Source organism: Chaetodon auriga, chromosome 3 (assembly GCF_051107435.1).
Source record: "Chaetodon auriga isolate fChaAug3 chromosome 3, fChaAug3.hap1, whole genome shotgun sequence".
NCBI classification, from domain to species: Eukaryota; Metazoa; Chordata; class Actinopteri; order Chaetodontiformes; family Chaetodontidae; genus Chaetodon; species Chaetodon auriga.
In genome coordinates, this window is record NC_135076.1 from 5,809,841 (window position 1) to 5,837,716 (window position 27,876).

The 27,876-nt window shown below is 41.6% G+C and overlaps 2 protein-coding genes across 2 annotated transcripts in view; one reads left to right on the forward strand and one right to left on the reverse strand.

The window, feature by feature from the left end:
• The window catches only part of zc3h3 (zinc finger CCCH-type containing 3), a 58,388-nt gene extending 49,339 nt beyond the window's left edge, over positions 1–9,049 (reverse strand). The window contains exons 1-3 of the mRNA XM_076726947.1: positions 8,984–9,049; positions 6,721–8,140; positions 6,313–6,464 (exon numbers count right to left, since the gene is read on the reverse strand). Coding sequence (XP_076583062.1) covers positions 6,313–6,464; positions 6,721–8,140; positions 8,984–9,029 — 1,618 coding nt within the window. The 5' untranslated portion in view covers positions 9,030–9,049. The remainder of the gene's footprint in view (positions 1–6,312; positions 6,465–6,720; positions 8,141–8,983) is intronic.
• Positions 9,050–11,307: 2,258 nt separating this feature from the next.
• Positions 11,308–19,605, forward strand: cyldl (cylindromatosis (turban tumor syndrome), like). The gene is made up of 15 exons (XM_076727081.1): positions 11,308–11,605; positions 11,877–12,331; positions 12,954–13,232; positions 13,780–13,858; positions 13,943–14,121; positions 14,356–14,521; positions 15,323–15,464; positions 15,969–16,079; positions 16,191–16,282; positions 16,358–16,421; positions 16,530–16,662; positions 17,310–17,418; positions 17,512–17,630; positions 18,354–18,567; positions 18,649–19,605. Exons 2-15 carry the CDS (start codon positions 11,891–11,893, stop codon positions 18,831–18,833), a joined length of 2,313 nt encoding a protein of 770 aa, XP_076583196.1. The 5' UTR covers positions 11,308–11,605; positions 11,877–11,890; the 3' UTR covers positions 18,834–19,605.
• Positions 19,606–27,876: the final 8,271 nt, after the last annotated feature.

A 27,876-nucleotide genomic window follows, 5' to 3' on the forward strand; every position in this document is an offset into this window, starting at 1 on the left:
AGCCTGAGAAAGTGCAGAAGAATGAGCAGAATGCCAGTGTGTGCGTGGCTGTGTGTGTCTGTACATTAGGTTGACGCCCACACTCTGCAAATGTGTGTGTGTCGTCCAAGTGATGATACTATGGGAGCACTGGGGAATGGCATTCAGAGAACGGTATGTAGCAAAGCAGCTGATGGGAGAATCATACACACCAATACACACACGTGCACATATAGACACGCACTCACGCAAACACACACACACACAAACACAAACAAACAAACTATTAAAATCATTTGCCCAATAAAAGGTTCAGAGAAAGATCAGCATGCACATACATTAGATGGAGTGGCACCTGCAGTATGCACATAGCAACACCAGCTACACGCTGTGTGTCCAAACAAACAAACGGTTCTTCCATAAGCTGCCTCGGCGTGCGAGTGTGTTTTTGTGTGCGTGTGTGTGTGTGTGTGTGTGTGTGTACACGTTGGGGTGTGAGTCTGTGAGGGGACAGCTCAGGACAAGTGGCTGCAGTGTGAAGGAAAAGTGGGAGAAACTGGAGCAAGTGTGAACCAGAGAGTGATGCAAATAAGCAAACAAAAATAAACAAATGTGTGTCATGCCAAGTTGAAGTCAAAAAAGGACAGCCTGGGTTTTAGAGTGCAGTCCAGGGACAAACACGCTGCCAGTGATATTTTCATTATCAACTGAAATACAGCGAATGTCAGGAATGTCCTGTACCTTGGTTACAAAAATGTGTTTTCTTACTTCCAGGATAGTTACAGAACGAGCTTTTACCCACACAGAAAAACAAGTGAGTGAGGTTTAAGAACTTGAGGCAAATTGATGATAAACGAATAAGAGTGATAATACTGAGGACTGACAGAGGAGCAACACAAGACGACGAGAGCTTCAAGACAACTCACAATATACACACAACTATGACGATGGAATCTGCTCTCGCAACGAGTTGAAGGTACACAAACCGGTCTGCACAGAGAGCATCAAAAGTTACTGTAAACCAGAATTTTATGCCATATTTAACAACGCACTACTCTTATCTGAATTTCTTGAACCAATCAAAAACATCAGGGGCTATTAGATTAGATAGACTATTAAATTTTTAGCATATTTTTTTCAAAGACAATAGCAACTTTGACCTCAGCCCAACATACACTGGCTGCGTTTTGGTGCATTATGATATTACACATGAATTGGCACGTGTCAACCTCTCCAATCTGAAAAGCCAAAGTGGAAATTGGTGTTTTTCTGAAGCGCATCAGTGCTGGGAAATACAGCAGCAGCATATCCTGAGGAGTGGACGCGCGTCAGCCAGCGCTGATGCTCGTCAGGACGTTGTTGTGTGCAGACTTACATTGAAATCCATGGATGCAGGTGTTCAGGCATGTCAGGTGCTGCTGGTGTATGTAGCTTTTTAGTTGCATTCAGCAAATAACTCCGAGTAGAATTCTGGTTTAAAGCAGGCAAATCAACATTTTCTTGAAGCGCAACTTTCTAATGATATCTTAAAATAGTGGTAAGCAAACCTTGTCGCTGTCTAACTGGGCAACAGGCAACAACAGAGTTCGGAGGCACCACACGAGCAGCAAAAAACTCATTTCATTCATGAATAAAACAACACACAATAGTAATGAAGCGATGTTACATTCACTACTAACAAAATAAACAGAGTCAAAATGAGTGTATAGATTTGTCGATGAGCACAGAATCAGATCAGTCAAAAGGTGCTTTTGCTGCTGTTTGACTGAAACATAAATTTAATTAAAATACAAAGTTAATAAGTGCTTTAATGGCTACTCAGCACGGGCCGATCCACATGAAGAACTTGAAATTAGACTCGGAAAAAATGTTTTTCTGAGCCCTGAAAATGATTGTGCAGCACAGCAGTTTGTTGATGGCGTCCCATCTGTGTTTGCATGCGTCCATACATACAGCAGCGTGTACACATCAATGGAGAAGGTGGAAAATGTCAGTGAGAGCACAGCCTCAATGCAGAGCAGCACATGTGATTTACGGGTGAAATAAACGGGATCACTGTAGGCACGGTAACAGGATCCCTGAGGGAGGGGGGAGGAATCTTTTGTGGTGGTAATGGGCCCCATGGTATCGGGTGGTGAAAGGGGGGGGGGGGCAGCATGTGGGTAAGTAGATGCTGAGAGAGCAAAGGTGGCAGCACTGCCACTGTAAGAGAGACTACACTACACACACAGGTCAACAATCCAACCCCGCTGTGTGTGCGTGTGTGTGTGGGAATGGAAACATCCACTTATAAATACTAACTCTGAGTATCACTCTGACAGTTAAGCTGTAGTTAGACTGAAAACAGCTCTGCATCATAACAAACAAAACAGTGTGTGTTGGTGATGGCGTGTTGCTTCAGGAACCTGTGAGAGGACGAACTACATAACACAGGTCCTGTTTGAGTGACACATCCATGAAGTTTAGGAGACATCAAACCACAGATGGGATTTTATAACTCTGCAACGCAACAATCACTTCATCCTCCGATTTGACAGTCGCAGTGTTAACAGTTAAATGATGTCGTTTCTGTTACAAAGTAATGTGGCAGGAAAGTGCACTTGAACATATTTGATTAATCAAAATCAATAGCGCTACCATCATGAACCACTTATGCGGCCGCGAGAACAAAGATGAATGTTGCATTTATTTTCAAAAACTGTCACTGAGAATAATCTCGGGGCTACCTCCTGGTTCAACTCTGACCAAATGAACAGTATTTCCTGCAGGTGAATGTGTTCTTCAGAAGGATGGATGATATTATAAGTGACATTTATTTTCACTTACAATGTTGTTTCTTATCATACATATTATGATTTGAATAGTGTAATACATTACATTTCATTCCAACAATACGTAAAGTTTGTTTCATAATCAAGTGTCTTGAAAGTAGGTGCAGCTCTGCCGTCAGCTGCTACTGATTTTGGAAATTGTAGGAGGCATTTTCGCTATTTTCTTTCATTGACTTAAAGATTGGGAAAGTAATCAGCAGACTAACCAATAATGAAAATAATCAGGATTTACAGCTGAGTTCTAACTTATTTCAATGTCAGATTTGCAGGTTTATGCTACATGAGCTCTGTAAATTCTATTTTTCAGAAAGTGCTTTACAAATTCAGATGAACTCTCATGACATTAAGTTCACACCTAGAATAAGATTATACAGAAAACGCCTGCAGTCTGCAAAGTGATGTGCAGTCCCGGGCTTAAAAAAGTCACAAGACATATTAGCAGAGCAGCGAAGACAGCCACAGAGAGGAAAAAGACTGAGCAAGACTGGATGAGAAATGGTGAGGGAGGAAAGAAACTAGAGTGAGATAGAGACCTAAAACGCTCCGGAAGCCTGTCACATGGGGCCTGAAGCCGCACGCCTCAGCACTCTTCCTCTCTGTGTTCGGTCCGTTCCTGACATTTATCTGCTTTATTAGATTATCTGGGCTACAGGGCTGTCTGCGGGCACATGCAAGCATGCATACACATATAGATATATACATTCAACCACACACACACACACACACACACACACACACACACACACACACCTCTATTCAATGCAGCCCTTAACTGCTTACTTAGGTTTATGCCCTCTTTAAATTAAAGCACAGATAACAGAGCACCCCAGAAAACACCCGCCTCTCACACGGAGAGGAGAAGCTAAGGCCGGCCATTGAGGAGGAAATTAAGACACATTGTTTGCGGGTGTATTATCATGCGTGTGTGAGTGGTCATAAGGTTGGTTTTTAACGGGCTCATCTATAGGGACTCTGCTTCCCATCATTAGTAATTCAATTTGCTCTTTATTAGCAGCTCTTATCGGAGGCACAGACGGCTACGAGCAGCTTTCCTCACTCCATCTTCCTCTGCGTTCACCCCTGCTCCACCTTTCCTGCGTCTCTGATTCTGAATCCCCATCTTTAATTAGAGATGCATGTGTTCCTGCTGTAGGGCCATTCAGGTTCTTCACATGACATGAAATGCATGGAGAAATGATGGAGAGGAAAGGAAGCGGGGAAGGATGTAGGAGGTGTGATAAAGTACACGTGAAGCTAAAGAGTCAGAAAAAGAGAAGCAGACTGATAGACGCAGAGCCATAGGGACGAATAAAGCCTAATGTTAATAGTGATGGCTTTTCTAATGTCTTCTGACTCCATTGAGTATGGGAGATTACACCAAGATGGGCATGAGGCGTGTAGGGTACACGCAGAATGACCGGAGGGTTGGAGGGGCAAGAGGAGGGAGGGAAGGGGTGAGAGAGGGAGGGAGGGGGCTGTAAAAACAATGATTGCTTTCCATCAGGTTAGGCCTATATTCTACAGTTCGTTAAAACAATCCAATTTGCAAAAGGATAATTATGCATTAGCTCCTTTTTATCTACTGGAGGGAGAGCGGTGCCAGGGCTTGATAGCAGTAGCGCTGCCTGCCTCCACCTCCGCAAATTACCCGCTATCGGCACTTGTTCGCCATCACGGCTGAATTGGGCAATCAATTAACCTCCCCCCTCCTCCTCTTATCGTCTGCCTGTAAGCCTCTCCAGTGACAGCCACAAACACAAAGCCTCGACAAGGACTACATGAGTGTCAGCTGCTGCCCTCTACTGGACATGGCGGTAACAACTGCTGTCAACTGAAGCACCAATTACTTGTAAGCTTTGTCCTAATTCCATACGATACAGCACTTGAAGGCAGGTTTTGAGAAGTATGCACAAAAAAGTAGGTTTGAGCGTGCTGTTCATACACTGTTATCCAAAAAATGGAAATGGAGTAACTAAAGGGAATCGCACGTAGAGGTAAGAACAGCTCCAGGAAGATCTCGGAAAACACAAAATAAGCCTTCAATCTTAAACAAAGAAAAAAGGTAGCGTTCTCTTTGTCCGTTACAATTAGTTGAATTATTTCAAAATTGCAGCTTGAACTGTCAGCACATGAACTATATCATTTCCTATGAGCACAAAATGGTTAAAATACACTGACTTCCTGTGAACTAACTGCAAAAATAATGTACTGCAGCGAGGGCTCAGGTGGTGCAGACCTGACACAAATACTGAAGTGAGACATGGCACCAAAGCAGAGAGAAATTTAAGTCAACCAAATGCAATCAGCTAAGAACCAAAGAACCAAGTCAGAATCCTCAGAAACTATAAGCATGTCTAAGTCACTGGATATAAAATCGAGAGCGGCTTCTGTGTGTGATGATGCCCAGTGTGATCAGTGAGTCTGTGCTTACTTTGGTTTTCAGAGCTAAATGCTAAATGACACACGAACGTGAACAGACCAGAGCAAAAAGCATGACCTCTTTGGCAGTAAACGTACGGTAACAGAGGACAGCATCACTTGTATTGGATTTGTGCCATATTTGTTGTTGCCACTCAAGTCGACAAAAATATGTGAATCATTGGAGAGATATAAATAGCAGCAAATAAATATAATTCAAATCAACATTTTTGTGCAACTGCGGAAAGTACAAAGCTGCCAGTTTTGCTGAATAAAAATGATCACTGAAATTCAAAAGAATATGACTAATTGCTAATACGAGCTATAAATATACTAACATACTGATTGTAACCAATTTGATCCTAGTTTGGTGGAAAAGTCAGAAGATGCTGCAGGATCTGTGAACTGTTTTTAGGATGTAAGGTTTTTGAAGGTTTTTTTCTGTGATGGACAGCTGGTGAGCTATTGGCTAAAACATGCTATCATAGCGCCACCAAATGGCCATAGGGTGCAATTCTTCTTAATTGAGTGGTGGGCCAGACGTCAAACCTACAGTATCTGGAAAGTTTAGCTGCTGCATGTCAATGGGGGAGGACTAGTACGAGTAAAACTAGACTACAATTACCAGGCAAAATGCAGTTTACATCCATGTCTGAAGACTTTGAAGGAATTTAATAAAAAGTATTAAGTGCATTTTGTGGCAATATGGAAGTTCTCACTATATTGACATAAATGATTCCAGTGAATGATTTCCAGTGAGAAACATGCTGTCTTCACTTAGAGACTATTTTTCCAGAGGAGGACAGAGGAGAGAGAGCTTCACCACATGGAGCTCAACAATCACCTGAAGCTCAATATCAGCAGAACAATGAGCTTGTGGTGACTACAACACTTCAAATATGGAAGCAGTGAACTGTAAAACATGGACGCTTCACACACATCTTCAACAACATAATGTTATTTTCTATGGATGAGCATTTGGTTGACAGCTCATTTGAGCAATTAGTCATGGTAAACTCTTAACAGAACTCTTAAACTCTTAACAGAGCTCTTGTACTGTTAGTCTGCAGTGTGTGCTCCTTACTTGTCCTTGAAAAGGTGGGGGAGAGCCTCCTCAGCTTGTGTCTACCAAAAGACACAAGCTCCCTGGAGGGAGTCCTCCTAACTCCTATGGGACTCTTGGTCGAGCTGTTTATGCGGCCCCGTGGGGAGGTCACCTTCTCTGACCCAGCTCCACTGTGGTGACAGGACAAAGGGCAAAAGAGAGCAATGTAATCAGTAATACACCAGAGGCTGCTTTAAAGCAACTGATACTGAGAAATATCTATTTACGTTGCGCATACACAACAGTCTGCCATACTTTGCTGCCACCTTCTGGTAAAAGGCAGTTAAATGAAACAAACTGAAAGGAGCACAATGAGAAGATCTCAGGGCAGAAATAACCTTTGAACAAAGTGAATACACAGACCATGAGCAAGTTTCCATTACTTACCTACTAGCAGACTTCCGAATGATTTTCATGGTGCTGCGTAGCTTGAAACCACCAGGGGAGGAGGAAGGTGTATGTTGGGTTACAGAGGGGGAACCAACAAGCCCTCCTTTAAATCCTTTGTTGCTTCTTTCTGATGTCCAGTGGAAGGCAGATCTACGACGGGCCACTGCTGCCCCTCCTGTCACTGCTGCCGAGGTACTCTGACCTCCAGCCTTCCAGCGGTAGCGGCTGCTCAGTGAGGAGTTGGTAGAAGAACCTGCAATTCCCTTTTTTATCTTGGCAGATGGAGCAGAGACCGCTCTGAGTTTCTTGGTGGCCTCTCCCTTCTCCAAGGCTCTCTGGGAGAGAGTCAGGGCTTTGGGTGATAGTGATTTTCGAGATGTTTTCGCTTGGGCTCCAGCAGCGGAGGAGACCCATTTGTACTTGGAGGTCTTGGGGGCTACAGTGACTGGGCTTAGTTTCCGAGGTAACTTCTTGACAGGGGTTCTCTTACTGACTGCGAATAAGGGGGAGCTTCCACTGGCAACTCCAACCTTTGCGACTGGCGTTGGGGCAACAGTCGTGGCTTTACCTGTGGGTGAGGAGCTAGCTTGTTTGGGCTCCACATTCTGGCTTTTTACCCAAGTGAACTTGGATTTTTTCAAAAAAGGTGAAGTGACTTGGCCCTGGCTGGTGTGAGAGGTGCTACCAGTCGGAAGAATAGCTGGAGTTGTCGTATTAATGGTCCGTTTACTCTCGGTGCTGGTTTTGCTTGTCAGGGAAGGTTTGGTCTGTATTTGGGGGTGGCCCTGTAAACTGGTCAAGGTGCTGGCTTTGACAGAAGAGGGCACTTCTGAAGAACCACTGGCTTTCCTTTCTGGCAGGTCTTCATGCCTCTTTTCAGCCCTCTGCAGAAGTGACTGAGTGTCTTGAGTCTGTATACTCGTCCTTGTTGAGCTTGAATCTCCACCTCCATCTCTACGCGGAGACACAGCTGTAGCTGTTTTTCTAAGAGTGTCTGCATTTTTTTTCTCTACTGCAACGCCCCTAACCCCTGTGATGCTGTTTATCTGTCCTTCTCTCTTCTGTTGAGGGATCCCTGATGGTAAAGTGGCAGTTTTGACTCTAACACTGTCATCTCCTCTGCTGTGGCCGGGCAGTGAGGTGCTGTGAGCTAATCTGTGGGAACTAGACTGATGAACAGAGGAGGAGGTAGAAGGTGAGGGATGTCCAGCAGAGGGCTGGGGGTTCTTGTTTCTCAGCGAGTACGTTTTCCTCCAACTTCCATGGCTGTGAGGAGCGTATGGCCTCCCTCTGGAGCTGTGAGGGTGGGTGACAGATGTGCTGTGACCTCTGGCTGATGTTGGAGCCTCTGGCTGCCTCTGCTCAACTCTTGCAAACGGGGTGTCACCATGGATGCTCTTATGCTCATTGATGAGATCTGGAAATTTGGAAATAGGAGTTATTTAGTCGTACATTCACTTCCAGATTGATTGACAATTAATATGAAACCGTGCGAAAGAGTCGTTTCACCACAGAAAACATATTTCTCTCTCTTTTTAGTGGTATTTAGGCATGCAGATAGGTTTTGTTCCATAAAAGCCTCCACAGCAACATCTTTTTAGAGTCATTGTTGCTCTAGATAATCCACACAGCATGTTGTCAACTGTTTTTACTTGGACTGAAGACACTACACAACCAGTTCCATTTGCTTACATCAGGTTGGAGGTGTTTTCTTCTCAGAGGAGGCACTAACGGATACGTTCAAGAGACATTTTATTCAGCTGTTGACACTTTTTTTTTTTTTTTTTAACAAAATGTAGTTTATCCTGTGAGTGGACGTTTTTGTATTCCTTGGTTTGGTTCAGCTTGTACCTCTTTGTATTTATCATTCCCTGACAGCTCTCTCGTTAGTTAAGCTTGCTCTCTCTCCAGCTGTGTTGTTACGGAAAGGGAAACGGGGCTGAACTATTCGCCTGTTGACAGCTTTAACAAACTAATCTACTTCCAATGAAAACTGAATATAGAGTTCGTTATACATTAACTAAACATCTCAACATGCAACATACGAAGGGTAAATAGAGGCAACGGCGTCTCTTCTTCGACGTGTGGGTAGTTTCAGCAGGAGGCAAAGCTAACGGTTAACGTTTGTTTTTTTAAATTCTTAAAAACGCGGTGCTCACGTCGACACGACAGCTCCGAATTTAAAGAACGCGACGATTAAACGCTGCTTTCTAATCCACCTGTTGTCAAACAAACTGTTCAATAAACAAAGGAGATTTACTTTGTAGATGTTCAATTTGCCTCTTCAGCGATTCTCTCTCCTCCATGTTTACAACTCAATCGTGTCGTCATCAAATACCGACGAGGCTCTTGAGGATGATGTATTTCAGATTGTCCAATCACAGAACGCGGCATAGCCACTACCATGGAGACTATAGCCTCGGTTTTGTCTTACAGGCCTTAATTTCGGAAACAATTGTCACGTGGTATACGGGGCAAAATTTTATTATGGAGACTCAGAATGTTCAACATTAGTCACATAAGTAAGATATTATTAAATAAATGATACTCAATAATTTCAATTTACTATTATCATTATTCATCTCGTGCTTATTTACATGTAACCAAATTTATAGCAGGTCATTTTTTTCTCGAATTGTCGCTTTTCTAAAGTTTTTATTTCACGTCTTTTTCCAATTACTATTTTTAATCCAACAACAGAAGTTAGGTTGCCAAACTAAAAAAGTAAGAATATGTGTGTCACAGGGTACACCATGATGAAAATTGTCCATCAAAGCGGTATCTGTCTAAATATACACAGTGAAAACACTCAGCTGTGGGTTTTTGGTATTTACTTTGGTTATCAACTAAAGTCTATTCCGTTTCGGATCGAGCGTGTCCGTCTGTAAACAGCTTACATATCTTTGTTGGAATTTGGGAATTTGCAAACTGACCCCTTAAATTTCCAAAGTTCTGAAAATGGAATTATCAGTTAACAAGGCTAAAAACTGTAAACAACAATGGAATATACCTAGCCACCGTTAGGCTATGGTCAGCTACAAAGTGAAGCTGCAAAAGTAGCAAACATGGAGATAACCACTTAAAACTAAACGGTCTACACAGTAAAAGGGTGATTCTCTGAATTCGGTGCACTTTGGTTTCTCTGGTTACTGAAAAATATACCACAAAAAACTGTGTTTCTGAGCATGGCATCTGATGAAGGACTGTTTGAACCTCTGAGAAAATATATGTTTTCCCACCTTAGGCATGAAATCTAAAACATTATTAGGATTTTCTTTGTCACTTAGGTTGTTTTAAATTAAACACCATATTCCAAAACATATTCAAACTTATTCTTCCAGTGTCTTGGTAATCACCTGTCCCTTTTGTAAAATAACTTATGTAAGTATATTTTATTTGATTCTAAATAATAATAATTTGACTGTCAAGGAAGATATTGCAACTTAATGTACAAGCGGTCTTCATAAATCATGAAAATATACTTTAAAATGAACATTAGATCAGGCTTTGGTATATTTTCCACTTGTCCTCTAAACTTTGCATACAGTTCAATAAACACTTATCTAATATTTGTTATTATTATCAAAAAATGTATGACACTGTATCAAGTAACAGGGTTGAACACACTGAAACAAGGCTGAATGAATGACAACATTTAATCAAATTCAAATTGATTTTAATTCATTAAAACAAACAAGAGGAAAGAAACATATCATTAGGTACATAATATTCAACATTGTTTAAAAATACATTTAGAATGGGTCTGTCTTATGAGAAGAAAACATGAAGAACAACAGCACAGGCTGAATGCTGCATACAAAATCTGGAAAACTGGAATCTGTGTAACAATGCAACAATTAACATGACAACGCAGTTACACTCTTTACTATAAACGTTAACATTAAAATAATTTCATATGTTTTTCACAGGCTTTAATAGAATGAATCTGTCATCTGCAGTATCAGCAGTAAAAACAAAAAAAAGTACATTGCTGTCTGCTCTAAAATCTGGAAATTCACCGTTCACTAAACTCTGAACTAATAAGTTTGATGAATGAATATGAATGTTGATGGTCTCTTGTTTTATCTCATCTGTTGTTCCTGCTATTTGTGGTTCTTTCATCCTTTAGTCAAACAGTCTTGCCCAGATCTCTTCATGAATTTGCATGTGACGTGAATCACGTTCTGTCACGGACTGAGGAGGCGGGATGAGCTCAAGCACATCATCAAATGGATACCACAGTACATCCTCCTGTAGAGGCCAGAAGAACCTGTTTTTGGTTATTCCGGCATGGTGCATGCATTTCACTTGAACGTCGGTTTCATCTGTGACAAGGATTATTCCTGGATACAATGCTTTGTCATAAGTGAGCACACACCACTCACCTGTTACCTCTGGGTCATCCCAACTGAGTTGTTTCTGCTCTTGTGACACAGTAGCTGGTGACACAGTGGCTGGGACTTTCCTGACAAAGTTGAAATGCTTTGTATTCCAGCATTCACATTCAAGTTTAACCAGACTTAAAGAGAGTACGTTACCACGTGACTAAATCCGCTCATTAGTTGCCTGTAAGACTGTACTGAGGGACCTTTGTCTCCTGTCAAATAGAACGATTTGCTGCTGGCTGTCAAGTAATTCGAAAACAGCATAACAAAAACAACCCTGTTGAGCTTCATAACATTAATGAACTCTTTGGAAGAGGTACATTATAAGATAAGATAAGTTGCTGACGTGTCCATGAGAGGAGAGTTAAATGCCGATGACGCCGCTCTGAAATGAAATGAAAGGGGAAGTGAAACTTAAAGCAGCTGCTGTTGACATAAACCAAAAGGAGCGAAGAGAACAACAGAAAGCAAACTTTTAAGTTGCTCAACAACTTAAGGTAACGCTAACTAGTGCTAAGTTTGTCACACGTGCTTGAGGAAGTAAGGAAAACAGTGTGAACTAAAGTTGTTGTGTTGACGTTACATGTAACGTTTGCTATGGTTTCAGTTTAACGACAGTTGGTGTGTTCAGTGTTGTAGCTAGTTTTAGCTTAGCTGCTAACAGGCTTATTGTTATGGTAGTAACACCTGTGTATGTACACTGTGTGTGTGTGTGTGTGTGTGTGTGTGTGTGTATGTTTTCCTGTATTTGTGTATGTTTCTGTACAGTTTCCTGTCGCAACATGACGTCAGCAGACAACCTGTACTTCATCGTAACAAGAAAACCTGAATTCCCAAAAAGCATCAATGCTGGCTGCATATGCTACATCAGTAAGAACACACACAGAAGGGAAATCGGAAGATGCCATTCGCCCACAAGGCTGCCCGTCTTCTTCGTGAGCTCATATACTACCTTAGATTATGACATAGAGGTGAGCAGCATGGAGGAGCTGAGTGCAGAGGAAGCTGAACTGCTGCTGGCCATGCCTGAGGACGCAGAGAGGCTGAGGGGCTTCAGAGACAAAGATGCTCTGCAGGCAGCTCTGGGACTCACCAAGGGCACTGCAGTGACCGTGGACGAAGGAGGACAGAAATTAGGAGGCATCATTCGCTACATTGGAAGACTGACAGAGCCAACAATTTCCTATCCTATATCAGGAACGTTCTTTGGCATTGAACTGCAGGTAGGACTTTAAAGTGTTGGTGCCACCAAATTAGAAAACAATTGTTTTATCTCCCTGCTGCTACCTGTCGCTCACATCACTGACAAATTACAGCCACATTTCTTTCCAGAAGCTGATCCTGTTGTTCAGGGTAATGTTGCTTTACACAGGGACTGTTTCTTCAGTAGGAAGTAGTCCAGTGGAACGGTGCACCAAGGAAAACTGCATTTTCGAAACACAATTTAGGGTGCAAAACACCACATTCAGTCATATTTTTTCGGAGCTATGAGCACCTCCACTTTTTGGGGACGTGCAGGCAGATGTTTCTAGAATGTTAGCAAACAAAACGCAAGTGACCTCACTAACATATTGACCCACCATAGCTTATCACAGATATATCTGATATATAAGTAACAATAAATCATAATATAGACATGCCATGTATGTGAGGTAATTTTGAAACACTTGGGTCAATGCAGTTTTTCTTTCAACTTTAACACGTCACTCAGCACACACTGTGCTACATGTTTATATTTGAAAAACAGATTCTAACTAACAGCGAAATGTACAGTTTAATTTATAGAGACATGGAGTTGAGAGCGTGCATGGCATTAATTCAGGGGTGCTGCTGTGTTTCTCTCAGGGAGCAGACAAGGGGAAGGGAAATACTAACGGGTCCTACCGATCTAAAGCCCTCTTCTCCTGTGCGAAAGATTGTGGCATTTTTGCCCCATTCTCCAAACTCAGGCCTGCAGTTTCCAGCCCATTGTCGCCCTCCATCCCTGAGCCCTCCCCACAGCTAGAAACAGAGGAGCTACTCCCAGGCGACAGAGTCACTTTCTTCATCAGTAACAAATGTCGCCATGGAATGGTGGTGGATGTGCAAGAAAACGGGGGACAACATACTGTTCGGATCTCCACGGTAAGTAATATTTCATTTGTTTAGCTTAAGTGGTCCAAAGGAAAAAAAAGAAAGAACAAATAATGCTACAAATTGACTCAAAAGAGTTAAATGTGATGCTTTGCTCCTTTAAATTTTGTTTTAAAATGCAGGATTTTTTATTAATTCAATAATAACAAATGGACATTTCCTATATTTGCTGTGATTAATTGTGAAAAGGTCTTAAAAGTGTTCAAATGTAAGATATTTAAATCTACAACCCCTCTGGTATTGTTAAACCAACCTCCTCTGTGACTCAGCCCAGCAGATAACTGTTGATTCAACCTGCCACACCTACTGTTCTGGCATCCTTTATATGGACTGTGTTTAAGGCAGTGCTTAAAAATATTCAAAATCATTTTTACTCATGGCCATCAAACACCATGCTGCCACAGTTTGTATGCTCCTGCTCATCTTTGAGTTCTATGATACAACCAGACCTTCAGATTTCATTGAAATTCCTCACTTCTTTTGGTACAAAGTCACAATTTACAGGACATTCATCATTTTTATTTGTTGCTGTTTTCAGGACACAGATGAGAATGGAAAGAGAGGGGGAGAAATTGAAGTTCCAATACAGTTGGTTGCTAAAGGGGAGGTGCCCGCAGGTTTGAGCAGCTCTTTACATGATGATGCGTGAAGCTGTTTCCCGCTTTGTATTGAATCTCACCCAAATATGTTCTTCACTGTAGAGCCAGAGAGCATGGACATTGACACACCCCCAGAGGAGCTAAACACTGACTATCTGTACATGGATCTGAGTGTGAACTCTCTGGTAGAGGTGACTTTGGGTGCAGGCAGTTCATATGGAATCATCCGCTGGATCGGCACTCTACCTGATCGACAGGAAATCATGGCTGGACTAGAGCTGGTAATGTTTCTACTGACATGTTACTGTGCAGATGAAAGTCTCATTGAAATATGTAATATACACAATTATGGAAACACATCATCTTGCAAAAAATCTCACAGGTCTGCTGTTGATTCACTTCCTGTTACAGGTCATTGTCCAGAGTAGTTCTAAGCCATAGTTAAGTGTTCCTCTTTTCCTTTCATTTCATCTCGAATGTAATGATATCATTCTTCTGTGTATATTGATATCCAGGAGGAAGACAAAGGAGTGAGCGATGGTACCTTCAAAAGCGAGCGCTTCTTTGTTTGTCCCCCCAAGAGAGCTCTGTTTGTGAAGCTGGCCTCCTGCCGCCCTGACTCTCGATTTCAGAGCACATCGGCCAATCACAGCGAGAGGATGCCAAAACAGGAAGACACAGGTCAGAACAAGATTGATCAACTCATTTCTTTTTAGTCTTGAATAACTGATGTTCACAGTTTTTGTAATGTTATTTGCTGAAATCCCATATAAGGATGTTTTTAATAGAGTGGGCAGTCAGCACAGTGGTGCTGGAGGCAGCAGAGTGACTGATAAACTTCTGCTTTTTGCCTTTTCAGGTTCATTTTTGATTTTTCAGTTATACTGGCCTTGTAATGCATTGTAGATGATTGTCTTCCAATGTGTCAAATATCACAGAATCCCTGTATCATGATGCCGTCATCATTGTCTGCAACATATTGTGATGACATTGTGACTTACTCTGTGATCCCCCTCTGACTGTATGGCCAAAAGTGCGCGATTACCTGCACATTTGCACAGAGACTGTTGAACGCATCGTTCCAAAACCAGTGGGGTTGAGGTCAGCTCTCTGTGCAGGCCAGTCAAGTTTCTCCACACCAAACGTAGTGAACCACGCTTTAAAGCTGGAAACACAGAGGGACCAAGCAGGAAAAACAGCCTTAGATCAAAAATACACTTAGTGAAGTGAGTACACAGGAGTGTCATGTTTTTAGCAACATAGTATATACAGCACAGAATAAACATGTTGTATGTTTCATGTTTCTCAAATGACCGTCACAGTCAAAGCAGCATGCTGCATTTGCCAACTTGTCTAGTTGTGTGACCAGCAGGGGGCAACCCTGCATCAGCAGTCATCACCGGCTGGACGTGCAGATTGTGTAATGTGTTCTGGTTTTATGTTTACCTACATAATGATGTGTGTGTTTGTGTGTTACCTTAGAGAGAGAGACAGAGCACAGCACAGGGAAGCTGGAGACTGTTCCTCCTATCAGCGCGGAGCAGGTTAACCAGATTTTGATTGGACGAATGAGGGGGATCCAAGGCCACTGCAACTCCTGCTACATGGATGCTGCCCTCTTCAGGTCAGGAGGATGAACATATGACAAGGAATGATGCATTTTCATAGACAGTTGTCCAAATCACATCAATGTTTCAAATACTGACAGTCCCAACAGCTGTGTGCTGTGTAGTTCAAAGTGCTAGTTATACTATAGCCAGTGGTATTTTAGTTGTTAAGCAAGGCCCATTTTCAGTGTTGCATGCAAGGATTCATCAGTGTCAAAGGAGTTTTTAACACAAGAAACAAGCAAATTTGCATCTTCTATATCACTGAATTTGTGTTTGATCGTTAAAAATGAATTTGATTTTTTCACAGCATAGCTCATGAAGGCTGTGGGCTTCTTTTAGCTGTAAACTGTGCATTTTAATGAATGCACTGAGGGCTTTGTTTACTGTACTTGATTAGTATTCTCAAGCTAGTTTTCACATTTCTCTATGTATTTTATAGCACACTGAAAGGAGTTAAAACTGTGTCCTCGCAATGTAGGAAATCAAGTGAAATACTTGCATGTTGTCTCTGTTTTCAGCTTGTTTTCCTGCTCCTCTGTGTTGGACTCCATGCTGTTTAAAACAACAGATCCTCAAGATGCCCCAATTCAGAACACATTGCTCCATGAAATTGTGAACCCCCTCCGCAGGTGTGTGCTTTTATGTATTTTGGAGGACACTGAATTATTTTCGTGGTCGTTTAATGATGTGTAAATGTTCCGTGCATGCGTCCTGACCTCTGCACTGTATGTTCTTTGCAGTAAGGGTTTTGTTGAAGGGCGACACATCATGAAGCTCCGGCAGCAGCTGCAGAAACACGGCTACAGTCACTCCTTCACCACAGATGAGAAGGGTCAGTTTGATCTGGAAGCTTTGAAACAGCTGATTTGTCCTCTGGTTTAAAGTGACTGTCGTCTTTGTCTTTCAGATCCAGAGGAGTTCCTCACTGTCATCATGCACCACATCCTTGCACTGGACCCTCTCCTCAAACTGTACAGTTATAACATTACAGCTAAAAACTATTTCTCACTCCATCCATACCTTGAGTACAGTAAAGCTTTGAATAAAGTTACACTCATTTCTGTCCCTGTCCCATTTAGCTCCGCAGGTGGTAAAGTGCAGGAGAGCTACTGTTATCAGATCTTCCTGGACCAGAATCACAGCCTGGTGTTGCCTACAGTCCAGCAGCTGCTGGAACATTCTTTCCACAGTGCAGGACTAAAGCTGGCAGAGGTGAAATCACACTGATTTTACTTACACTCTTCATATACTGTAATGCTAACGTTTGTGCTGTTTGTTCTAGTGATTAGCATTAGAATGATGTTCTACAAAAAGGTCATTTTTACAATTTCTCTTTTGAACAGGTTATACTGAGAGTTAATTAAACTTCTAGTTACCATTTTCACTATGTTCCAACTGATTAATCATTGTTGTCCATAAATTCGATCATAGGCTGCTCTCAGATAACGCTTTTACCCAACAATAGTAGTAGCTCAGGTGGGTTGCCTTACTGGATGGCCTATAGAGGTGGTGATTCAGTTGCCAGCTCTCCTAAGAGCATGGCTAATCAAACTATGATTCTTGATTTGCTATGGATCACCTAACCAATAATCAAAAATTTGTTTCAGTACCAGCATATTCCTAGATCTAATGTTAGTGTTTATGCTGCTATATCAGCTTGACATGGGTCTGTGTAACCCATATAAAACTTGTTTGCTTCATCTTTTTGCTCAGTTTATCTGATGATTTCCACCTGTTGAGGTTGATTCTCCAGTAGGTGGCTCTGTTGGACAGTTTTCCCTGCAGATCTCACCTCCTGGAGTGACTTCGTTTTTGTGTATTCTCTCTGATCCTCTTATTTCGTTGTCTTATTATCGCAGGCGCCGTCCTGCCTCATCCTCCAGATGCCTCGTTTTGGGAAGAAATTCAAGATGTTTGACAAGATTATTCCCTCTCTGGAGCTGGACATCACTGACCTGCTCTCTGAAGGTACTGTTACACACAAACACAGGCAGCACACGTGGACTGACATGATTTAACACGAATGGACACAGTGGATACAACATGCCGTGTGTGTTTCAGGCCCCCAGCAGTGCATGCTGTGTGGAAAATTGGCTCAGGAAGAGTGCGCCGACTGTTTTAAAGATCCTCTTTTCAGCCATACGGGATTCAAAATCTTCTGCAAGACGTGTTCAACTCAGGTGCTGTTAATATTATTGTCTGCACATCTGAGGCACATCTTTGTCTGTCTTTAGCATTAATGAAAGGCTGGCTGAGTACAAAGGGCATGGATTGATGTCACCTTTTCACATGAAACAAGCCACCTCATCGCTGCTCTACCAGCTGCTATTAAGGGGTAGAGCTTATATTTGAAATAGTAAAAGCTATCTGAATCAACACTCCATTGTACAAAAAACAATCATTAGTCAAACATCTGAGGCTACATCCTGATCAGAATTGCAGGTGTTCAAATAATAATCCTGCCCTCACAGATGTAAAGATAATTTGGTTATATTACATGTCTCATTGAAAAAATACAAGAGAGCATTCACTTCAGTTAGCTTCTGTTCCTGTTAGCCCCAAGCAGTCTATAAAACGCTGTTGCTGAATTCTTTGTGCTAAATATGTTTGTGCAGAAAGTCTTTCTTACTTTTTTTTTTTTTACACACAAATCTCAAGGGTAGATGCTGACTAACATAAATCTTTGCATATGGTGACATCACGTCCATGCCCTCTGATAGATTGCTGGGTATAGTATGTAGTGCTGCCAATCGATAGAAAATTAATAGACAACCATTTTGATAATCAATTTAATGTTTGAGTCATTTATTGATTAGAAAATAGCAAACATTCTCTTAATGATAATAATGATGTAATGTTGTTAGTCATCATTAGTTGCAACTCATACGATGTGTTTTTTCTAGGTGCACACTCATCCTCAACGCCGGTCCCATCACCGAGCTCCTCTGGAGATCCCAAAGGGTTACGTGGGCCATGGGATATCTCACACTCTGACCAGGGAAAAGCTGGAGCTGTTCGCTGTGCTCTGCATTGAGACCAGCCACTACGTGTCCTTCATCAAATATGGGCCAAACAGCCAAGACTGGATCTTCTTTGACAGCATGGCAGACAGACAAGGTGAGTGCTCTGTTTTCTGCATCGTCTCATCGCATGCACAATTTGTACATGTACTCTTGCTCAGCTGTGTGTTGTTTTCAGGAGAGAGTGACGGCTTCAACATCCCAGAGGTTAATGCCTGCCCTGAGGTCAGCATGTACCTGAAAATGTCTCCAGCGGAGCTGGCCAATCAGGTGCCTCGAGACATGGAAGGTGTGGCCAAGCGTCTCTTTTGTGACGCCTACATGTACCTGTATCAGAGCCCCAGCATGTGTCTCTATCGCTGAAGAGATCCCACAGATCGCTCACTGTACAATCAGCTTGGTGCTTTTGCTTTTACAGTTTTTGTTCACTTGTTAAGTACAAACTGACATTGCTTGCTCACAAATTTTGCACTACAAAGAAATGAACATGTTAGCATGTGTTGGCAAAGAAAAAAAAACAAGTTGCACTGTAAGTTGCATTAACATTGTTTTGTTTCCTCGGGGTGTAGTAATTACCTTTAAGAGGTATATTTACAGTTTTTAGGTTGAGAGTAAATTAGTTTGAGACAACATAATGATGATTTCAGAGTGGCCTGTAATTTAAATACCCCAACACAGTACTTTTGTAAATACAGTGTTCATTTGCTCAGTAAACTCACTGCTTTCTGACTCCAGAGAGTTCAGGTTTGTGGCTGGACCAATAACTTTACATATTTCTGTAAAAATTTGTTCAGATTATTTTGAATGTTGAATATTTGAGATTCTAATTTTACTTCCGGAGAGACTATATGTTGCTTTTTGATATGAAATTCTCTTTTGAGTCCATCAGTGTCCCATGTGATGATGATGATGATGATGATGATGATGATGATGATGTGATGGTTGGGACAGCAGTACAGTAAACTGTTGTAAATGTGTAATGTTGGGAAAACTGCACCAAATGGCTACAGACATATTTAGCCTTAGAAACAGATTGTCAGAGAATGGCCTTTTCCACTGACCGTATGCTGCGTGTGGACTGCTACTGGTTCTGATATACAGAACAAAGAATATAATAAATAAAGAAGTTCAACAGAAATCACGACTTTTTACTGAAAGAGCCACAGATAAATTTCTTTATATTGAAGCAAAACTGTTTTTGGTGACCAATTCTTGTAGGAAAAACACAAAAAAGGCTAAAACAACCTTTGTGATTCTCTCAGCATGCGACTGTGCCCACTTATAACGAGGGTCATAATTTGGACTCACATCCAGCAAACTATCTGTGCTCAATGTGGCATCATGAGATAGCTTATTTATTTTTTTGACAGCAGACATCTTCCTGATGTAGCCAAAATTCTGTCACAACTCTCTAGAAGTTCTCTGAAAAGGTGCATGTTAATATCTTGTAGTACTACAGAAACATCTTGACGTCTATGAAGGATAATTATTTAGCTTTAACTCAGAAATTAAACCGGCACAAGTCATTTTTCAGAAAGATTATTAATAATAGGAACAATACTGGTTTCCACATGTTGGAAAAATGGAAGAAGCTGTCACCTGTTCTCTTCATCCATGTATTTATTTATTTATTTTACTAATTCTGCTTAGTAATATTTGAACTTAAGTGGCCACAGTGTAGGCTTTTAACACTTTTTTCTCCCATTTACAGCAGGTATACACACTATTCATTAAGCCATTTGAGCAAAAAAAAAAAATCATCCTGCAGAGCCTACATCCTATTTTGGATTTAACTGTTTATCATTCTGAAGCCATTACACAACAAATGTTGAGGATGACTAATTTTCACTCCTGCCACCTAAAAAATCTGCCTGATGTTGCTATTTTTAAGTTACACAATATAAGTAGAGTTGGGCATAAGAAGACTTAGAAGAAGTATTCCTGTTTTCATCTTCCGTGGGGGAAAATCATCTTTAAACTCTGATTACTACACACACATACTCAGAGAAACCTATCCAAGCAACTGATGTGGAGAGATGTCAGAGTGTTGGATCGCCACAGCCCAGCACCCTGAATGGTTAGTTGCTTGGCTCAAGGCCACCTTGGCAGTGCCCCGGAAGTGAACTGGCACCTCTCCAGCTACCAGACAACCTCTGTATAATTACCATAATAATAATAATAATAATAATAATAATAATAATAATAATAATAATAATAATAATAATAATAACCACTTAGCATCTGCTGCTCACTCCATACTTCTTAGGTCGTCTCACTCAGTTCCACTCTGAAGAACTTAAGATTAAATGCTGTTATTCTGTTACATCTGCTGGCACCTCTGCTCTCCTTTCTTTTTCACTCCTTTCTTCTCAACACATTTGCATCTCTCGTCCCTTCCTTGTCCATCTTCATCTGCTTCCTCCACTAGTTTACGCGTCTCATTTCCAATTCTCTCCTTCACTCTCTTCCTCGCTCTCTCTTTCACTGCTGTGTCTGCGGTTCACTGGCTGATGCTGTTGAACCTGAGGGCAAAGTCTTCAGTCAGACACTGGGGAGGAACCCTCCAAAAAAAACAATGAGAGACAGAGAGAAAACACCTCAAAGACAGGGACCGTGGCATGCTCCATAACAAAGCCCTCACCTACAGAGAGTCAAGCCTCCTCAGCCAGCTGGTTCTTGAAGCCCCCAGGCAGAAACCCCATTAGATGAAACCAAATTATAAGAGTATAAAAGAAAAGCTATTTGACACCCTGAAAAAATCAACCAAACCCCAGAGCAAACTCACTGCTATTTGCCCCTAAGAAAGAACACTCAGTGGCAGATTATCTGACCGCTGTGGCCAAACCAAATAAAGAAATCCTTGACTAGGTATAGACTCAGTGAGCACAGCCTCGCTGTGAAGAGAATAAAGACTGTGCGCCCACTGCACACAGCAGGAGGTGGAAACCGAGCTGCACTTCTTAACTGCCTGCCAACTGTACCAAGACATCAGAGACGGATACTACCCACGGATTCCAACCACCCAAAAAGACTTTGAAAAAATGGTTAATAACCAAAAATTTCCATATCTGCTGGGCAAAATACAGCAATGTGCAGCAAGATTTGTGACCGGAAAAGGATGTCCAGTGGAACACAAGCACCATGAAGACTGTCAATCACCTGTGTCTTCCTGCACTGACCATTTCCACTGTGCTCATCTCTGTACATAGACATGGTTACTGTACAAATATACAGAACAAACATCTTAGATTCTTTCATAAAAAGAAATGTTGCAGTGTTTATATTGTTGTAACTTGTATTTAACTGCAAGTGTACATTTTTCTCATGTATATATATATATATATATATGATATGGTAATATAAACAGCTGTTTCCCATGCCAATAAAGCCTGTTTGAATTGAACTGAGTTGGATTGAATTTAAAAAAAAAAAAAAAAAAAAAACACCAGCCATTAATACAATAAAGCACTGATGCTAATGGTCAATGCTTGCTTCACAAGAAGACAGACACAGCTCAGGACAACAAGTAAAAATATGGAGTTTGGCTGCAAGCCAAGGTCTAGAAACTTTTGATTAACACACCCCAAACAAATTCTGAAATCATGAAGTTCAACACTGCAAGCAATATGCTTCAAACAATACTGTTATGGAAGTGTTGTTTGAGTAATAGGCCGACATATTATGTAATGATTCCACACTAAATTAAAGTACCTATATAGCCTGCAATGACCAAAAGCTTGTATATCACCAACAAAGATCTGAATGAATTTAATGACCAGAATAAAGAGACTTCATAATGTCCTTTTGTAGTATTGTTTAGTTGGAGGATGAGTGTGTGTAAACTAGCAAGGATGCTCTACTGTCTCTATGTACCTCAATTCCAGTCATATTAAAATCTAGTTCCCTTGTCAAACGTAGTCTGAACTGTACTGTGAGTGTGACAGTACTTTATCTGCAGTATATGTGGCAAAGCATGCTTAAATTGGGATAGGGCCTGAAAGAGCATTTGCAATGAACTCTGTATTTCCAACTGTAATGAAGGAAATGGCTTGGGAACAAAACAGTTGCTGGGGAATGATTTGGGATACTAACATACAGCACATTGTTCCTTCTGCATTAGAATTCAGATTGCTAGCAATGCCAGTTCCATTTAATCTGCACAACAACCACAGTATCCCAGGTGGTTATGCTTTTTGTTGCACTTAGGGGATGGTAGGATGAGGTTCATTTAAAATCTTTACCATGGATGATGTTTGACATGAGACAAGCAGATTTTTTGCCCCATGAGGATGCTTGCCCACATGTGAGGGCTGAGGCAGCAGAGGCCAGAGAGTGATGAGCGGCTTAGATGTGAAGTGCTGTTCAATGCAGAGGCAGCTGCACACAAAGCCTGGAAGTGAAGGACGCTGACGATGAGGCACAGGTTGAAGTATTTTCCGGGGACTGAAGGTGTGTGTGATGATGAAAAGGTAATGTGAATGCCTGACATTCATGGCAATTCACACTGAAATGACAGCGACAGAGAGGGGAACAGATTTGAGCAGCAATGATATGATTGGCTGATTGAGATTGTGGCCAAATGTGGTTTGTTTAACTGAAAGAGCTAAGGCCACAATCAGCTGATTGTAAAGAAAGTGGAGAAGAGGGGGAGAGAAATGTGGATGAATCAGTAGCATCAAGACAGTCTTCCTGATTGAACCTGTTTCCTGTGGTGTTCCCCGGGGATCAGTTTTTGGTCCCCTTTCGTTCAGGTTTTGCATGCTTGGCCTAGGTCACAAAACCCACAGACACACTAAATAAACCACTAAATATGTTAATGATACACAGTTGTATGCATTCCAGTTCCAAATAAGAGGTCTATTAAAGGTCCAGTGTGTTGAATTTAGGAGGATCTACTGGCAGAAGCTGAATATAATATTCACAGTGTTTGTTATCATTTGGGTAAGATGACCTGAAAATAAGAACCACAGTTTTTTTGTGACCTTAAAATGAGCTCTCTATTTCTAGAGAGGGAGCAGGTCCTCTTCCACAGAGTCCGCCATGTTGCACTGCCATGTTTCAACAGTAGCACAGAACGGACAAACCAAACACTGGCTTTAGAGAGCATCTTTGGCATTTTTGCTTGTTTGATGCGGCAAGTGGGCATTCAGTCGGTTGCAGTCTGCAACTTCACTACTAGATGCCACTAAATCCTACAGACTGGACCTTTCAGTCAAATGTTATGTATATTGAAGTGGATGCCTCAAAGTTTCCTGCAACTCAAAAATGACAAACAGACTTTTACTGGTGCCTCAGCAGCAGGAAATATGTTCTCACTTAGCATCTCTGCCTCACACAGTAGCACACAGTCTAAAGATGATATTTATAGGAAAGAAGGTCAGATAAATGCACAGAAAAAATATCTAAAGTGATGGGAACATGAAACATCAAGACTTTTAACACAATCATTTTAAAAAAGGTTGAAATAAATGCCGCTCATGAATAAGAGATCAGTGCGAGTGTAGGGTTTGTAGGACAGGAAAATGTCATGTTGGTTTAATGGTGAAAGGACTCTCTGGCAGCAGGTGACATGTGTGTACATCTGTGCCTGTGTGCGTGTGTGCCTGTGTGTGCGTGCACACGCGTGTGTGTGTGTGTGTGTGTGTGTGTGTGTGTGTGTGTGTGTGTGTGTGTGAGGAGTAGCCTATGAGAGTGAGGTGTATTCTCTTGGATAATTGACTACTGAGAACACAAAGGTGTTGGCTTTAGTTGACTTGTGATGCTGCTTAAACCTTAATGAAACCATCACTGTGAATACTGTGATAAGAAGAGCCGTTAAAGTGCTCTGGCTGTTATTGGAAACAAATAAATGCTTTGGAGAGGCAGTTATACACTTGTTAGATGTACATGTGCTTTAGAGACAAACTCTGTACCTGTAACGGTTTTAGCTCTCCATGAGTTAGGTAACTACTGTACATACAGAGAGTTTGGCTGCTTGGTTGAGTCAGACTTTTAGGCCAGCTTCCTGATGAATTATGTCCACTTTGGACAATTCTGCAGGACAAGATTTACATATATTGTCAATGCATAAGCCATCATAGGCCAGAGTACAATTTGAAGTCCTGTTTCCTCTTGTGAAGGAACAAAATTCTTGTCCTTTCCTAAGGGTCAATAATCCTGAATAACTACCTCCTTGTCACATATTTTCCAGTATATTCCAGTAGTTGTGGTTTTGAAGCCAGTGAGGGATCACACTGCTGCACTAACATCACTGGGGTGACTATATAAATCTCAGTTTTATAGTATGAACCTCCTCATACACTAATGCCCTCTCAAAATAACTATTTACTGGGTGGTGAGGAGCATTGCATGGACAGGGTAACTGGCAGCTCAAATTGGGGAGAAGCCTTTCAGGTGAAGCTCAAGATCCAGAAAGTGGTGTCTTTTGTAACCAAAAGTAAAATCTCAAAGCAGATTTATGCAACCACGAGTGTCAAGTTCTCTAATCTGAATGACAAAAAATGGTTTGTCAGTGCCTTAAAAAATGACCATAAAAAGTCAGTTGGTAAAAAAAACAAACAAAGTCATTTTAATATTTGTAATAAGAACCAGTGCTGCCATTTTCTGGTAAATATTCACAGTGTTTTCAGTCTGAACCCAAAGCTCATTTTTGTGCCTGAGTCATTCATGTGTATTGAACAGCTTGAGTATTTTTTACAATCCGTATTTATCCCCCCAAACAGTCAATGTATCGACTGTTAGCTGTAGCTAGCTAGCAACATGCAGTACACATTGACCGTGAGTCCAGAGTGTGTATCTGTGTGTGTGTTTGTATGGAGGCTCAGACTCTGACTGACCAGCTCTGTAAAGTTCCTCCAGTCTTTCCATTCCCCCTTACTATCTGCTCATTAAAATACAGCCTTGGATGCGTCTTCGCCATTCAATTTGTGCTGTTCCAGGCAAATTTACATGCAAAATCCAAGCATCTTTTGCAATCACATTGCATCTTAAACTGTTCTGTGGTCAGCCTGAACAGTGTGTGGACTCCATCAGGTCCCAATAGTAATTTTATAATATAACCAAAAGGTGATTTGTGTTCTCTCCTACTTGATTCCTCTCACATAATAACAAACAGTAAACTTCTCATCACTTGTCTTAATGTCCTCATAAATCATGTCCTCAAACACAATAAATCCTACATCCACTGCTGCTCACTGACGTTGGAGCAGTCTGAGGTTTTGTCTCCGTTGTTTGCGACTTCTCAGCTGCTGCAGATACACATTTCCTTGCTGACTTTAGCACTGTTAATTCATTCATTCATCTTCTATACCCGCGTATCCCTTTCGGGGTTGCGGGGGGCTGGAGCCTATCCCAGCTAGCAGTGGGCAAGAGGTGGGGTATACCCTGAACCGGTCGCCAGCCAATCGCAGGGCAACATAGACAGACACACAGACAGACAACCATTCACACTCACACTCACACCTACAGACAATTTAGAGTCACCAATTAACCTAATGAGCATGTTTTTGGTCTGTGGGAGGAAGCCGGAGTGCCCGGAGAGAACCCACGCATGCACGGGAAGAACATGCAAACTTCACACAGAAAGGCCCTGCCCGACCCGGGGAGCGACCTCCTTGCTGTGAGGCACGCGCACTACCTGCTGCGCCACCGTGCCGCCCGAGCACTGTTAATATGAAACATAAAACAAGCTGGAAATAAAGTGTTTAGCACACTTCAAAGGCATACAGTCAGATTCACAACCTTGCCGGGATCTGAAACGTCTGTTGCAATTATGGTACAACAAGAGGCCGTTTTGTCAGCTTTGAAGTGTGCTTCAGTGTCACGCCAACCTCATCTTGATCAGTCCACCATCACATGCACTACAACTTCACGTGATCTGAATGCACACAAAGGATTTTTACATTACAGTATAAGTCTCCTCAGCTCTAACTCTTCCTGTCTCATCTTTTTTTCAGACGATGCCTTAGTGGATATTTGTCTTTGTTCCAGATGCTTTTGATCCTGCTGTCCACCGTGTTCCCCCTTCATCTCGCTGTGATCAGCTCTGTGGACGACCTCTACACTAGTTAGGAGCGCTGTGCTGTGCTCTGCACTGTGATGAGTTGGGTTCTTTTATATACCCGAGGGCACAGCCGGTTACAGTGAGCAGAGCAGCCTTGTCTTAATATACGGCCCTGCAACTCAATAAAGCTGCGTCCTTTTAACCCAACATGCTCAGCATTTTCAAGCATATTCATCATTATGCAAAAAAAAGCACCAATCCTAAATGTGTGTTTTCATAATGGGGACAGTTGTGCTGTCTGGGCAGTATAGTTGAACTACTCCTGGGTTTGTTGGAAGAAGATAATGTCTGCATAATAAAACGCACAGAGCCAAACACAGCAGACCTTTTCCATATCACAAGTCAACATGACATTTCGAGCCTCGCTTGTCTGGAGGAAAAGATCATTTTCAGTGACTGTGCACACAGTTTGCCGTCATGCTGTCCCTGATACAGTGATACGCTTTAACACATAATCTGAAGTCTAAAATCTTAAAATCTCCTACTGATCCTTTTAAAAGACACAATGAGCAGAAAAACCTGCACCTGTGTGCCCGAGTCTGAGAGGATCCACAAAATAAAAAGCAAAAGCAAAAATAAAGGTACAATAAAAAAACAAACTAACATATGAGTGCTGACAAGTTTGGCATATCAACCTAAAAGGTGATGAATGTCACGTGTCACATGTTAATAAGAATAATAAAAATACCATAATAAAATAAATACATCTTATGCACACACATGCACGTACACACACACACACACACACACATAAATGACATAAATTGTTCAGATACAATGAGTATAAGAATTTGCTCTGTTCATGTCATGCAAAGGGTGGAAGACAAACATCCCATGGCACACACTGAAATACGACACTCATATAAGGCTAACACACGACACTCGCTCCTCTGCTGATCCCTAGAGGTCAATAATACTGTGCTTTGTAAAACATTGTGTGTCCTTGTCATCCACTTCACATTCATCCTCATTGTATACAGTCAGGAAGCGTCCAATGGGAGGGGGAAAAGATGCCATCAGTCTTGATGAACTGGTCGTCATAGTGACATCTTCCTGCTGAGCCGGTCATCAGCACAGATCCTGATAAATCAGTTCAGGTCTGAGTTTGATTTTGAAGAAGAAATGTTGTGTCGTTCAGTTAAACATCTGTATCTGTTTTTTTCACTTGTTTTATTGTGAATGTATGATTTCTGAGACCATTTTTAATAAATTCAGATCCATAAAAATTTCAATTTCTCTGAGAAGAAAAGCTTAAAATTCTGACATTCAGTGTGTTAAAGGTTCATAATGACTTGTTTAGGATCTCCAGCACAAACTTTAAGTCTTCACCCAGATCTGCATAGC

Excerpts from the sequence above, each read along its gene's own strand:
- cyldl (XM_076727081.1), top strand. The coding sequence starts at position 11,891 with ATGACGTCAGCAGACAACCTGTACTTCATCGTAACAAGAAAACCTGAA. Across the intron at positions 14,522-15,322 it reads GCCAAAACAGGAAGACACAG|AGAGAGAGACAGAGCACAGC; the intron begins GTCAGAACAAGA and ends GTGTTACCTTAG. Across the intron at positions 16,663-17,309 it reads CAGGACTAAAGCTGGCAGAG|GCGCCGTCCTGCCTCATCCT; the intron begins GTGAAATCACAC and ends TTATTATCGCAG.